This window comes from Moschus berezovskii, chromosome 7 (genome assembly GCF_049115385.1).
Source record: "Moschus berezovskii isolate FMDL1 chromosome 7, NW_MosBer_1.0, whole genome shotgun sequence".
Taxonomy (NCBI): domain Eukaryota; kingdom Metazoa; phylum Chordata; class Mammalia; order Artiodactyla; family Moschidae; genus Moschus; species Moschus berezovskii.
The window spans coordinates 51,350,409-51,366,494 of NC_142466.1; the positions used below are offsets into that span (position 1 = coordinate 51,350,409).

The 16,086-nt window shown below is 36.6% G+C and overlaps 1 protein-coding gene across 4 annotated transcripts in view; it reads left to right on the top strand.

The window, feature by feature from the left end:
* Nucleotides 1-2,222: 2,222 nt before the first annotated feature.
* Nucleotides 2,223-16,086, top strand: part of LOC129557627 (zinc-regulated GTPase metalloprotein activator 1B) — a 52,878-nt gene continuing 39,014 nt past the window's right edge. For all 4 annotated transcript variants that reach the window (XM_055428346.2, XM_055428345.2, XM_055428343.2 and 1 more), the window contains exons 1-4: nt 2,223-2,498; nt 6,516-6,602; nt 8,431-8,527; nt 10,013-10,104. In XM_055428346.2, the coding sequence (XP_055284321.2) occupies nt 2,336-2,498; nt 6,516-6,602; nt 8,431-8,527; nt 10,013-10,104 (439 nt within the window). In that variant the 5' untranslated portion in view covers nt 2,223-2,335. The remainder of the gene's footprint in view (nt 2,499-6,515; nt 6,603-8,430; nt 8,528-10,012; nt 10,105-16,086) is intronic.

Genomic DNA, 16,086 nt, shown 5'->3' on the forward strand with positions numbered 1-16,086 from the left:
TTCTTTCACTCAGCATAGTGCTTCTGAGGTTCATTCATCTTGCAGCAGATGCGTGCATACTAAGTTCCTTCAGTCAAGTCCGACTCTTTGTGACCCTATGGACTGTAGCCCACCAGGCTCCTGTCTCTGTGGGAGAATACTGGAGTGGGTTGCCATGCCCTCCTCCAGGGGATCTTCCCAACCCAGGGATCTAACTTGTATCTCTTATGTCTTCTGCCTTGGCAGGCAGTTTCTTTACCACTAGAGCCAATTGGGAAGTCCCTTGTAGCAGGTATCAGTACTTTATTTCTGTTCATTGTGAGACAATTTTCTATTATATGGATACATGATTTTGTTTATCCATTCATCAGCTGATGGACATTTTGACTGCTGTATAAAACTCTTTTTGCTCTGACTGGAGCTACAGACTGTTACAGCATACTTGTCCATCAACTTACTGAGTTGCTATAGGGCACAGGTTCCTCCTGGTGACAGATAAGAGATGTTAGTGTAACATTCAGCCCCAGTCATGTAAGGGAAGCTGCAAGAACTTGCCTGAGGAGTACTTAAGAGAAGGTGATCAGGGTTGTAACAGTTTTTTTCTGTTCAGGAAGCAATGCTGAAGGGTCACTCAATGCAGTTCATAAGAGCAAAACCTGAAAATGACTGATAGGAAATGCATAAATAAATTGCTGACGAGTCATATAACATATAATACAACAGTGGAGTTGAAAAATCAGCTAATCCTAGAATATTATATGAAATTCAAAGACAGGAAAAAATTAAACAACATACTGTTAAGTACATATTTATATAAGTGATAGAACTAAAAAGAAAAGAGGAAATAAGTCAGCCATGATCAATTCATAGTAGTGGTTACTATCTCAGAGGAGAGGCAGAGCATTAGACTTGGAGACAGTCACATGAATAGGTGTCCTTTTTGGTACTGTTCTTGGGTTAGAAGTGAGGTCAAAGGCGTTCATTGCAAATATACTTAAATATATATGTAAATATAAAAGAGGGCTGTTGCAGACTTTAAAAAATACACAACCTAAAATTTGAGAATTATGTTTTATTCATGAGGACTTAAGCTTGGGGGCATCAGGAAGATCCCCTGGAATAGCAAATGGCAGCCCACTACAGTATTCTTGCCTGGAGAATCCCATGGACAGAGGAGCTTGGCAAGTTGTGGTCCATAGGGTCTCAAAGAGTTGGACACGACTGAAGCAACTTAGCACACAAAAAAATTTAGTGATTTTTCTTTGTGTGTGAAGTTGCGAGAGTCTGGGCTTAATTAAATCGTTCCCTTGATATATACCTTAACTACCTGGGCCAGTATCCTGTTTTCCTCCTTGAATCCCCTTATGGTGAACTGCTGGGGTAGCTACAGAGGTTAATGACTTGATGTCTGCAAAAACCTTTGTTTACTGATATGGGAGGTGGCATTCTTTGTTCAGACTATCTACAGCTTATTGATGACAGTGCCAGGCACTGAAGAATGTATGAATAAATGAATTCAGGGTGTGTTAGTTGCTCAGTCCTGCCTGGTTCTTTTGAACTCCACAGACTACAGCCTGCCAGACTTGTCTATCCATGGAATTCTCCAGGCAAGAACACTGGAATGGGTAACCATTCCCTTCTCCAGGGGACCTTCCTGACCCAGGGATTGAACCCAGGTCTCCTGCATTGCAGGCAGATTTTTTATGGTCTGAGACACCAAGGAAGCTTGAACTCAGAGTAACTGAGACCAAATTTTAAAAAATGAGATGATAAAATAAATAAAAGTAATGCACGTACACAGTAAAACATTGGATAAACGTAAAAGCTGTAATTATAAAATAGAAAAAAGTTTCACTGGTTCAGGTAGAAAAATTACAATTACCTTTGTACTGTTATAGCTTCCCATTCTTTCTCCTCTGAATTAGAAAAATATTTTTAATGATACTAAGAAATGTCAAGTTGATGTAGCCTATTCCCTGTGGGAGCTGTTTAGGACGGGCTACTCTTCAGATTCCAACTGCCCTGGTCTCAAGGCGTCAATCCTGCCACTAACCGCCCATTAGCTATAAAGGCTGTAGTCTCACACAGACACGATGTCAGGTACGGCCCTGACAATTCCACCCACCTTCATAGAACACGCCCGAGGGGCGTGCCCAGCGCCCGTAGGGGCGTGTCTAAGAGGCGTGGCGGTCCTGAGCCCGAGCCCAGGTAACTGGGGGCGGGATCGGGAGGCGCCACGCGTCGCGAAGTGATGACGTCAAGCACGCGCCTCGCATTTTGCGTGCGCAGCTCTGGTTTGTGGGGTCTTCATCCCAGGTCCTGAGTATAGGGAGAGGTGAGCTTTGGTGTTTGCAAGATGTTTCGTGGTATTGACTCTGCGGATGAGGAAGAGGAGCAGGCGGAAGAGGATTGTCCTGAATTGGTCCCCATTGAGGCGAAGCAAAGAGAGGTGGAGGAGGAGGAGGAAAAGCCTGACCCCGGCGCTAAGATCCCAGTCACAATTATCACCGGGTATTTAGGTAACTAACCATCCCGGTCAGAAAGTTCAGTGAACGCTGTTCTGGGATTTGGGGGCTGATGGTGCCTCTTCTCCTTAGGCATCCAGGCCTTCTGGCCGACGGCCAGTGTCTCTGAGGTAGGGGCTGGGTCAGTTTCTGCCGTACGGGATCCTTCTCACCTCATGGGTTAATGATGCTCAGACCCCTCCGCATTAGGGTCACATTTATCAACTGAGGTTGAAAATTAGCCTCGCAGTTTTAAAACTAATTCTAGCTTTGCAGTGTGAAGCACGGACCTGCCCCTCACTATTGCATGCGACCCTTAACAAGTTGCATTTCTGAAGTTCACTGCCTCACTTGAAAATGGAAATAATACCAGTCACCTGTCTCAGTTTGCTTTTCTCTTATGCTTAGTGGGGCAAGAAACACATGTTTTATAAGTGGGTTCCCATTAAAGGTGTCCTTTCTGAAAACGCCCAAGAGCTCTTCCTCAGTATATTCCCCTCCCCCACCAGGCAGTTTCTTCTTGCCTTTCGTGTAAAATACTCTTTATCGCAGCCTTTTTTTTTTTTTTAATATTTGTTTGTAACGTACTGTCGGAGAAAGAGTAAGAATAAAATTACTGTGCCCTCCGAGACTGTATTTCTCAAACTTAAGGACTTTTCAGGAGTTCATGGGGTCACTTAATTCATAACTTTGTAAACAGAGAAGTTTCCTGAAGGACGGGTTATGTGCTTACACTAGTGCTAAGTCGCGTCAGTCGTGTCCGACTCTGTGTGACCCCATAGATGACAGCCCAACAGGCACCTCTGTCCCTGGGATTCTCCAGGCAAGAATACTGGAGTGGGTTGCCATTTTCTTCTCCAGTGCATGAAAGTGAAAAGTGAAAGTGAAGTCGCTCAGTCGTGTCCGACACTTAGTGACCCCATGGACTGCAGCCCACCAGGTTCCTCCGTCCATGGGATTCTCCAGGCAAGAGTACTGGAGTGGGTTGCCATTGCCTTAGGAGTACTTTATTGGAAAAGTTTCAGAAGTATCATTTTAAAACTACAGTTAAATAGAAGGGCTACAATAAATACCATATGTAGGGAAAAGAAGTGAAATTAAATATTTAAAGTGAAATGATCTGGGGAAAAGAGTATCATTTCTAGATTCTGCTAGAGACAAGTATAAACTTGGTGCACCTGAGGGTCTTTTACATAAAAACGGGAATTAAATCACTGGCATGACTCCTGTCTCTCTCTCTCTCTTTTGCTATGTAGACTTAAGTTTGTTTTCATTTTTACTCAGAGTTAATTTTATAAAGGAGATTTTTTATTTGTAAAGGAATTTCCCCAGTGTTATTCAGATGCAGCTTCACTGTGAAGTTGAGCAGACTTTTGTTCTGAAACAGTATAGTTTAGACTTGCCCTCCCCACCTTCCCCATTTTGCTCACTGGTAGATCAGAAGAGCCTTGCAGATAATGGTCTGAAGCTTAGGAGTGAGGCCTCACGCTACCAACTTCGTTGCTGAATCTAGGGGATGGTTTCCCTGCTTATTGTTGAGCATTTTTGTTCCCTTGGTTTCTAATACACTTTTCTTCTGATTTTCTGCCTACTTTTCTGGCTTCCCCTTAAAAATTTTTTTTATCCTTCATCTGTCCTCTCGTTTAACTTCATACCCAGGTGATTTCCATTTTGATGTTTCATAGATGTGTCAAACTCTGCATGTCCAAAACTTCATGTTAACATCCCGTCCTGAATGGTGGTTGCTTCTGTGATCCTAACCATTTGGAATATTATAAAAGCTTCCTAACTAGTCATTGGAAGGACTGATGCTAAAGCTGAAACTGCAATACTTTGGCCACCTCATGCGACGAGTTGACTCACTGGAAAAGACTCTGATGCTGGGAAAGGTTGGGGGCGGGAGGAGAAGGGGACGACAGAGAATGAGATGGCTGGATGGCATCACCGACTCGATGGACATGAGTTTGAGTGAACTCCGGGAGTTGGTGATGGACAGGGAGGCCTGGCGTGCTGTGATTCATGGGGTCGCAAAGAGTTGGACACGACTGAGCGACTGAACTGAACTAGTCTTGAGTCATATTGCCTTTTAATATGTTCTCTGTATTTTAGCCTTAATGATCTTTATATGTGTCAATCTGATTTTGGCATCCCCTTCAGCAGTTTCTATTTGGGTTGAAGTTCAAATTCCTTGACATGAGTTTATAATCTTGCTCTTGACAACCTCTTTAGCCTGAGAAACTGTGACCCAGCCAAGTGAACTACTTTTATTTCTAAAAAGAGCAAGTGTTTTGGCCCCAGGAAGACATTCTTCTTACTGTTAGTCCTCTGGCTGGATGTCCCTCTGAGGTGCTCCATGACATCTTGTACATCTATTGACTATATGATCTTGTGGCATGGTTGCCTTTTTACTGATCTGAATTCCCCCTCTTTCTCCCACTTCCCTTAATGTTTCTAAACTTCATGAAGATAGAGACAGTTTGTTGTGTCTTGTGCACTTTTCACTAAGGCTTAGTATAAAATCCTGTCCATAGCAGACTTGAGTGCTCGAACTATGTCTTAGTATCTTTTGCTTCCTGATAAGATGGCTCAGCAGTAAAGAACCCTCAATGAAGGAGATGCGGGTTCGGCCCCTGGGTCAGGAAGATCCTCTGGAGTAGGAAATGGCACCCCACTCCAGTGTTCTTGCCTGGAGAATCCCAGGGACGGGGGAGCCTGGTGGGCTGCCGTCTGTGGGGTCGCACAGAGTCGGACACGACTGAAGCGACTTAGCAGCAGCAACAGTAATTCTCCAAAGTCTTCCATGGCCACCCCATCCTTTCCATTTTCACTGCCACAGCTTAGTGCAGCGCTCATGCTCAGGGCCCTTGTCTCACATTTGGACTGGTTTTAAGAATATACTTATTACTCTGTGTCCTTAAGATCTGTTCCTTCCATTATGAATATTAACCTTTAGTGATATTGAGCTTCCTAAATCCCTCTGAACATAAGCCTTCCATCCCTTCAACAACTTTTATACAAATATGGCCCCCAAAGGTTGACAGTATTAACATCCTGCTACTCAGCAAATCCCTCCTAATTATACCCTAGAAATCTTGTAAAGTTACTTCAGAAGATGTATACAATCTGTATGCATGTATACAAGTTCTTTTTAGCAGCACTGTTTGTAATAGCAAAACACTAGAAACAACCCGTAAATATGTAAATATTTAAATAAATTACAGAAAAATATGTAAATAAATTACATGTTTATACAATTGACTACACTATCTATATGCAGTTAGGTTATTTATCTTTTTTTTTACCCCTCTATGGGCATTCACAAGACCAGTGTTTTTTCCTTCTACTTGAGCTGAATGTATTTAGGTGTATTATGCCACCTGCTGGATAGAGTTAGTGTAGCTATATGAACTTTTCTAATACTGATTATTGTGCCTTTTGTTAACATTTCCTAGGTCCATTCGCCATTGTATTTGGTAAAATCAATTTTATAGATTGCTTTAAGCATAGTAAAAACAGCCATATAGACATTCTGAATTTGTGGTTAAAATAAAAAGTAGGTCTTTACGTGTACATTTTGGGGAGGTAAACTACCTATTCTTGGCTACGAAACACTGTCATCCTGTAAAAGGATTTAAATACTTTATGTTTTATAAACTACATGACTACTTTATTCCCCAGGAACCATTATTTCAATAATTCCTTATTTAATAGGAAATTTAGATAACCTTACAGTAATTGTTTAAGTTATATAGAAGACTTTTTTTTTTTTTTTTGTCATATGAGGTCAAAGAAAGCTATGTGAGCCACCTTATTGGAGTATTTGTAAATATTTGTAAAATTTTATAAGACAAAGCATTTTTAATAGTTTTCAAAGGGTACTTTAATCTTTTCCTCTAGAATCTTATATTACCATTGTTAAATAATATTTGAATAACATGCAAATTTTAAACAGCGTTAGGACTCTTTAAACTTTTTTGTCCCTTTAAAATCAGTCTTTTGACTTTTGTTATTTAAAACAAACGTATTTTATAGGTGCTGGGAAGACAACACTTCTTAACTATATTTTGACGGAGCAACATAGTAAAAGAATAGCTGTGATTTTAAATGAATTTGGGGAAGGTAAGTAAAGTTCAATAAATGCTGTGCTATAAGAATGTATTAAGCAGTTAATTCAGCTGGTGAATTGATATTCCATATGCAGAAATGAAAATGCAAGGTATTATCATGTGAACACATTGCTATGGATGGTTTTGGAAAAATTAGGTTCATTTATGTCAAGCCTTATTTTGTATAGAGTTGAGGTACTGAAATCAGATTGTTTCTATAAAATTTTATTTTGTATAACTTTAGAATTCATACCAGCAGAATTAAATTTTTATATAAATACTCCAGAAGTAAAAATCTAAGGAGATGAAAGAAAATCTTTCAGGAAGATTTTTGTACCAATTAGGAAGATCCTTTTGTGTTGACTATATTGTTTAATTGCAGGTTTTAAAAATATTTGAAAATACTTCTTTTAAAGTTATCTTATTGAATGTTTATTATTCTGCAAAGCATTTAAAACAGAAGGCTTAGAAAATAAATATGTGGTCTCCATCCTCAAACAACTTCACTTATCTGTGAAAATATGTGTATTTAATTTTCCAGTTTTTTGTCTTCACTGAACTGTGTTTTAAGAAATTTATACAGCAGTGTTAGACATACTTCTCTGATTACTTTTATAAGTTTTTCTTCTCAGATCCGAATTTCAATAAAAGCTCACATTTAGCTAAAAAAATGTAACTTCATTTGAATTTTTCTTAAATTATATTTTTTTCAGTTGCAAATTAGTAAAAGAACTAAGTTTATAGAAAGGATGAGGCCTGTTAGATGAACTTGATTTCTAGTTTTAATAAACTGAAGAGGATTTCAGTAAACTAAAGAGTCCTGTCAGACAAAAATAAAAATCATAAAGATTTTTTAATCATAGTTTTTATTCTAACTTCTTATTAATTGATCTTCTGTTGGACACTGATTACATTTGTTATCATTTGTTACTATTTTTCTTCAGTCTTTCTGGATCTTTTTTTTTTTTTTAAATAACTTTGTCCTTTACAGCATTTACAATACTTTCCTTTTCATTTTATAAATGTTCACTACACCCTGAGTTCTGTAGCAACCCCTTGCCTAATAAAACATAAACATAAAATATATATCAGTGAAAAATTATTCAGTTTTTTTTCCTTATCATTTGCTTTAATGGATATTTAGAACTTTCCTGGCTTGGGCATGTTTCTTTGTTGGAGGAAAAGTAAGATTTTTTAAATCATTCTTACTTGATAACAAGCATCTCAGACTCTCATATATACTTTATTTTTTCTCAAGTAAGCATTGCTAAGAAACATGTGTGTATTTGATTAAAATTTAGTTTTTAATTGAGCACATTGGTACCCTGGCCAAGCAAACTTCCTTAAAATGAACTAAGGGTATTACTCATACAGTGAATGCTGAACAGTCTGTCTAGCAGACACTGAAACAATTTATAGAGAGAATGAAAAGAAAAAAATACACAAGAGACTGAAAGGCATATGTATAAAAACCAATATATAAACATACTGGTCTATCTAGAGAATTGGCCATGGACAAGAAAGAATGCCTTTAAAATAGCTTTTTTATTTTATTAGGAAATGGGAGCAGTCTAGTAAGAGGCCTAGAGAGGAAGTAAATAACTTTGATTAATTTTGCAGTTGTCTCTTTAGGGGCTTAAATCCTCTTAAAGAAAGAAAAAATAAAATAATTTATAGTAGTATAGTTTAAATATTGAGATAGCCTGAACAGAATGAAAGAATACAAATTATGAATTACATTTTTCTGCTTCGAAATCTGCTGTACTATTGAGTATCCTCATCTTTGTTTTTGTTTGACAAGTGGACATAATCTAAAGAGTGCTTCCTGTTAATTATTCTAGGAAGTGCAGTGGAGAAATCCTTAGCTGTCAGCCAAGGTGGAGAACTCTACGAAGAATGGCTGGAACTTAGAAATGGTTGCCTCTGCTGTTCTGTAAAGTGAGAAATGGATATATTCTGTCCTTGTTGGTGTCTATAAATGTTTATTGCTTATATTTCTAGCTTTGATTTTCTTACGTAAATTAACAGAATCTTCATAATCTTCTTCATTGTATTTTCAAATAGAAGATACACCTATTAGGATGCATTTTCTTTTTCTTTTTTTAACAGATGGGAATTGATTAATTTTAATACTATTCATTACATTATGGCAGTGTGGTCACTGTGGACTTCTCATGAATATTGCTCCTTTCTAAATTTCTCAATTCTTCACATTAATTCAGTTTTAAGAGATAAATAGCAGGCTTTTGTGTTTCATTTTTAAAATGATCTTATTCCTTAAATGCTAAGGATTAAGGAGAAGTGTTGTCTCAATTTTAGGTACTTGGACATTTGTTAGTTGTTTTCGATAATCATGTTAATTCACAATATAGATCTTCCAGGTGGATATTATTTTGCCTGTTGAACGTATAAGGGAATTAAGACTAAAAGACATTATGTCTGCATATCTAGTTATTTGAACCAGGATTAGCATACATTTTCTTAAAGTGTTTCTCATTGTCTTAGCTCTAATACTGTGGTCATTTTATTGAATTTTATTTTTGTTGTTTTTGACATCAAGTTTTAATTAATGATTCCTGTGGTGCACAAAAGTCTCGTTTCATGTTTAAAAAATGATTATTCTGAATGTAATAAGTGATTGGTCTTATTTCCAAGATTTCAACCTCTAAAAACAATGTAAATGACCACAAAAAAAAACCCCTCACTTCATGTTCCACCAGTGATAGTTGTTTCAAGGACGGTGAATGTTTTATTCACCAATATAACCGCTTAGAAAAGGAATGACACATAGTCACTCAAAAGTTTGTTGAGCAAATTATGAAAATTGATACCTGTATTGTTGATTTTGTATAGTCCAGTGAATTAAATTTCTTCTACATTATTTACTATCTTAGATATTTTGACTGTGAGTCAAGTGTATTATGAAGGCTAAAGTACAACAGGTTTTCTTAGCCACTTAAAATTAAATGTTTTCTTGTGGTTTTAATATTAAGAAAAAAGGGAAATTAAAGCCTACTACCCTTATTCAGAACAGAAATAAAATGCATTTAATTATAGATATCCCTTTAGCTGTTCTATTATCTACTGTAATCCATACATTTTGTCATTTTCTGTATGGATCTTTTTCTTTCATAAAGCTATAAAAATAACAAGTTCTGACTTATTTTAGTCCAGTAAATTAAAATTCCCTCTGCATTTATCTAATATCTTGTTACTCGTCATCATATGTGCATCCGTTCATCTCTACTCCCCAAAACTGGTGAAACTGGATAGACATGTTGTTAGAAGCTCAGGAATGAAGTAAATGTTTGCATGCCTAAAGATATTCTTATCCCTGGTTGCTAAATATATTTTTAAATGTTTGTGATGATCACTTTAAAATATTCAGCAATCAACTGTATGTCATGTTTTGCTATTCTCCAGGGACAATGGCCTTAGAGCTATTGAGAATTTGATGAAGAAGAAAGGAAAATTTGATTATATACTGTTAGAGACCACTGGATTAGCAGATCCTGGTAAGAAATGTCATTATTAAAAACCAAAGCATAGTTCTTAAACATTTTAAAATAAATATACTAGAGAAATATATAAAATGAGTATTAAAGCTTTATTCTGGATTAAATTTCTTCTTTTTTTTAAAAGGAGAAAAAATACTGAGTCATGTTTCTTTGGCAGATGAACGACGATCAAAGTATTTGATAATTTTAATATGTTAATAGCATTTCGATTTCTATCAGTTGATTTAGGATTATTGATAGGAAGAAGAGTTGTTAAAATTTTCAGAAAAATCTAATAAAACATAGAAAAAAAAGGAGACATTCTACTTTGGGTATATGTTTAAGGACTTTTGGAGTTAAATCCCAGAAATACTTATTCCCTTAAATTAATTGTTAGCATTTGTTTTTCTACTACTAAGCTTGAAATCATTTTAATTGTAAGTATTATTATAAGGTACGGAGTTAAATCAAGCCTGAAAGTGAAAATTGCTCAGTCGTGTCCGACTATTTGCGACCCCATGGACTATACAGTCCATGGAATTCTCTAGGCCAGAGTACTGGAGTGGGTAGCCTTTCCCTTCTCCAGGGGATCTTGCCAACCCAGGGATCGAACCCAGGTCTTGCACATTGTAGGCAGATTCTTTACCAGCTGAGCCACAAGGGAAGCCCAAGAATACTGGAGAGAGTAGCCTATCCCTTCTTCAGCAGATCTTCATGATCCAGGAATGGAACTGGGGTCTCCTGCATTGCAGGCAGATTCTTCAACAACTGAGCTATCAGGGAAACCCTACTGGGTCTTTTTTCTAGTGTGGAATTAATAATGATTATCTATGAAGTTTTACCTCTGAATGGAATTACACCTAAACTTCCTTGTTGAAAGCTCCATAAAGTCTACCTGTTCCTAACCGTGGGTTTCTGTTCCTTCTTACCCGAATAACTTTTAGGTAACATTTTATTCCTAGTTTGCAGAACATTTAGTTTTGCGAGTCTGACCCATTTCTTTTTTCATCTAAGTCTATGACACTGCACTGTAAAATCATATTAAAGAACTAAGGGGTCATAATTGTTTAAAAGAAATACTGGAGTGCACTGAAGTTTCACTGTAATCAATTGTTAATTTATTTTGATTTATTAGATAATAATGTTGTACCTGTGTTTTCAAATTAGGATTGAGTTGGGCTCTTTTGGTCCTTATATTGATACTAGGCATGGATTTTTCATATATTTTCATACATTTCCATACATTTCCAAGAGGTCTAACTGATGATAGGACTTGAACCATTACATTGATGTTAAATATTAATTTAAGTCTGGTAAGATAGGAAAGTATACTGTGTGCCTGTTTTTGAAATAAAATATCAATGTCTTTTGTTGTAGCCACTGTGTAGAGAAAAGTTCTTGTGATTTTGAGAGTAGGTGAATTTACTAAAACACAGTTCAGCTTTTCAGAGGAAGTAAAAGTTAAATAAAAATCTCAGAGACAGCTTTTGCACAGATTGTAGGTATAAACAGATGAATGTTTCTTCTTTCTTTAGAATAATGACTTTTATTGTTTGGTTAAAAATGAAACATTGATTATTTAAAAAAAAAATGCAGTAGTATCTAAGAAAATACAAAGAAGAAAGTTAAAAAGAAAAGTGTTGCCCTGTGTCTCATTACTGTAAAGTACAAACAGGTAAATTTTATTCCAAGATTTCTCTATGCCAGGGCTACTTGCTGTGGTATGTTGAAAGACAGCATCAGCCTTACCTGAGAGTTTGGAAAAATACAGATTTTTGGGCTTCATCTCAGCTCTGTGGAATCAGAATCTTTGAGGGCAGGACCCAGAAATTTGTTTCAGTAGGCCCCCCATGTGATTCTCACACATGCGTAAGTTTGGGAGAGCTTGCTCTCTGTGTAAATATGCTGAGGAAATTTTATAAAATAGGATCACATTCTGGGTGCTATTCTTAATAATTATTAATTCACTTTCACTTGAACTTTGAAGAGAACTTGAAAGAAGTGAAAGAATTGCTGAATGTCAGATAAATACTTCTTCACTGCTAGAGATGTGAGTTAAAAAAAATAAAAGATTATAAAGGATATAAATTGGACAAGTTATTTTTTTTAACTACACATTTCAAGTTTCAGGTTAGTATCTATTGACTGTCTCGCATAAAGGATAAGAGAATTAACACATTACCAAGTTCTCCGATCTGGTTTTGGGTCATTGTTTCCTTTGCTATGTTGTCAAGGTTTCTAACATTTATATTCTGTCATGCTTTGTTTAGTTCTGTGTTTAAACCATTTCAGTTGTCATTACCAGCACAGTAACTTCTGAGTTCCTGAGTTGATCAGTCTCTTGACTGACTGAACTTCATGATCATGGCTTCCCAGGTGGCAATAATGGTAAAGAACCCCCCTGCCAATGCAGGTGACATAAGAAACTGGAGTTCAATCCCTGGGTTGAGAAGATCCCTTGGGGGAGGGCATGACAACCCACTCCAGTATTCATGCCTGGGAAATCCCATGCACAGAGGAGCCTGGCAGGCTACGTAGAGTCACAACGAGTCAGACACAACTGAAACAACTTAGCACACATGTGTGCATGCATCCATGGTCTGGTAATCTTTTCAAGCTTTCAGTCTTGTATTCCTGGAGATCTTGCATACTTCATTGCTTGAGAATGTTTTTCTTTCTTTTTTTTAATATTTGAGGGATGACTTGGCTAGGTATAAAATTTTTCTATCACAATTTCTTTTCCTCAGAACTTTGAAAATGTTGCTCTGTGATCTCTTAATATTTTGATTGGCTGAATTTCCTTGTCCAATATTTTCTTTTCATTTTATTTGGAAGGATTTGTGAGTGCTGTATTTGTTGAGTTTCAATGTTGTTTCCTTTAATGTTTGAGAATGCCTGCCTGTTGTTTTCGTTCTTGAACCGCAAGCTAGCAGGAAGTAATATCATTACAGAACACTTTTCTTCGAACTTTGTGGCCATTATTTTATATATTGGAGCAATGAATTTTACTGTAGAAAAGTCTGATTTTTTTTAACTGCCTCCCTGAAAGTGACTTGTTTTTTCATTTAAAATGCCTGAAAATTTTTTTGTTTTTTAAATTCAGTAATATAGCCAAGATACATCTCAGTATCATTCATAATCATATTTTCCTGGAATTACAATATACTCTTTTGTCTGCAGGTTTAGTGCTTTGTTTAGGGACTTTTTCCTTATTTATTACCATGAAGAATTTTTCTGTCAAATTATTGGTTCTCTTCTTTATGACACCAATTTTTCTTACATTGAATTTTCATTTGTTCTCCATATTTATTATCTTCTAATTGTTTTGGTGTGCCTTTTGCCTCTGCATTTACTGTAATCATCTCAAATCTTCCTTTTTGTTGGTAATTCTGTTTCCATCAATGTCCGTTGATGTTTTAAATGAATTAATTCATTAAATAATAGTATATTGGCCTTAAGTTTATTTCTTTAGCATTCCAAACTACCTTTTCATATTATTCTGCTTTATTTTGCTTTAGCGCTTGTTTTTTTTTTAACTCTTGCCTTTTTTTAAAAAAAAATTAGTTTTACTTGTTTCTTTTTGCTTTTTTTAAAAAGATTTTTATTGGCCATGCCATGCAGCTTGTGGGATCTCAGTTCCCTGACTAGGGATTGAACCTAGTTTATTGTCAGCAGTGAAAGTCCTGAGTCTTAACCACTGGGCTGCCAGGCAATTCCCTAGTGCTTGTTTTCAATAAAGATTATATTATTTTTATCTTCCTTATTATAAAAAGCCTCTTGGAAATTTTCTTTTGTTTCTTCAATTATGTTTCCATCCAGAACAGGTTCTTTGCCATTGGTATTCCCCATTTATTTGCTCATTTTTTCCTTTCCTTCTATCTTCTTTTTGCTTCTCCTAAGCTGTAATACTGGAGAAGGCAATGGCAAGCCACTCCAGTACTCTTGCCTAGAAAATCCCATGGACGGAGGAGCCTGGTAGGCTGCAGTCCGTGGGGTCGCTAAGGGTCGGACATGACTGAGCGACTTCACTTTTACTTTTCACTTTCACACATTGGAGAAGGAAATGGCAACCCACTCCAGTTCTTGCCTGGAGAATCCCAGGGACAGGGGAGCCTGGTGGGCTTCCGTTTATGGGGTCACACAGAGTCGGACATGACTGAAGTGACTTAGCAGCAGCAGCAGCAAGCTGTAATACATATGCATAATTTTTTCACTGTGTTTATGCTTAATGTGGGAGACTCAGAGATCTCTCTACTTAGATGTGGTGTTCATGAATTTTTTAAATACCCTACCCATGTTACCTAAACTTGCTGGTCTCTTGGGCCTCAGTTTGAAAGCTGGGTATTGCTGAGGGATCGGGAAACAGAGAGAAAAGAGGTGGTTGAGAGAGACAGATGGGCAGTGTGATATTTTAGGCTCTGCTCTCTCGCAATACCAAGTGTTCCGCTCTTGTATTAGCTCAAACTACTTGTGAATAGATTTCCCATACCTTTTGTAGGGGCATCCTTGAGCTTCAGACCTCTCTCTCCATTTTGCTCTGAGCCCTGGAAAGTGACCTTCTCCCCTGAAAATGTGGAGGCAGAAAATTTTACTCTTGAAGTTTCTTTGTTGACCTTTTCCTGTATTGCTTATTTCTCCCTTGGTTCTACTTCTCATGATTTTGGAATATAGGATTTTGTAAACTATTTCTGTATAACTCTTGTTGAGGTTTGGGGTAGATATAAGAACTATCATAAGTCACATAGAACTTTCTATTTCTTATTTTTACTATCATCCAAAAATTATGGCAGGGGATTGTTTATTTGGTTGCTGCTGATAAAATTTGACTTTCGAAATTTTATTTAGTTTATTTTTATGTTTTATGAGATTTTGAAGAACGGAGATTCTGTAATTTAGCTCGGAGTTTCTTAACTTAGTATAAATGACATTTTGGGTTGGATAATTCTTTATTAGAAGGGACTGTCTTGTGCATTGTATTATGTTTAACAGAGTCCCTGACTTCTACCTACTACATGCCAGCAGTAGTCCCGTGGGTGAGTTGACCAAAAATTTCCCCAGGCATTGCCAAATAGTCCCTGAGGAGAAAAATTTTTCTGAGGAGAAAAATCACCCTGGATTTAGAATCACTGATTAACTGCATTCTCTAGTCTTTATTTCTCCTGTTAAACACCTGCATCCAAATTTTAAGTAGTTCTTTCATGCGTAGTCTGGTAAGTATTAAACCAAAGATACACATTAGGTTTAGAATAAAAGCTCTAATACAGTCTTACAGCTCAAATTAATACTAAGCAAATGTGAACTATTGGACTTATAAGCTATCTGAATAGAAATCAGTGAATTGAAAAATATTTGTGTACAATGTTAGGAATTTTACTGAGTGGAAAAATGAATACTTTTTAAAATAACTTATTATTTGGAGTAATGATATTCACAACAGATTTACTTTTTCTCCTTCATTAATTAAAATCATGTTGTTAGTCAAGTAAGTGAAGAAAATTTTTATTGGCAATTCAGTTGTTTCCTGTTTAGAAGACTGACACTCTCCGGTTCTAAGCTAAATAATTGTCATGGTAAAGTAATTTCCTTGAAAAGGACAGGCATTGATTCAGCCCCTGTTACTCACAAATCCTATTTCAGTCAAATTGGAAAACTATTAAGTTTTTGGGAAAAAATCAATAGGTATCAGGAAACCATTAGATCTTGTGGCCCTTGCTATATCCTGCATGAGTAATCACTATAAACAGTTGACAGGTATTTCATTGTTGACACAGAGTGATGCTTGGGAGACCACATCTCGTCAGGGTAGGTGGACAGCTTTAGACATTGGAATGAGTTCAGTTATCCTTGTTTTTCCCCATACTCATTCTTTTAGACAGCTCTGTCACTAATAGGGCTCTGATGCTTTGAAAAATCAAATTCTTTCTTTGCTGTCAGTTTTCTTTTTTGTGTGTTGTGGCATACTAATCAGGGTGTGTGGTTTGGTGCTGAACCAGTTTCTAT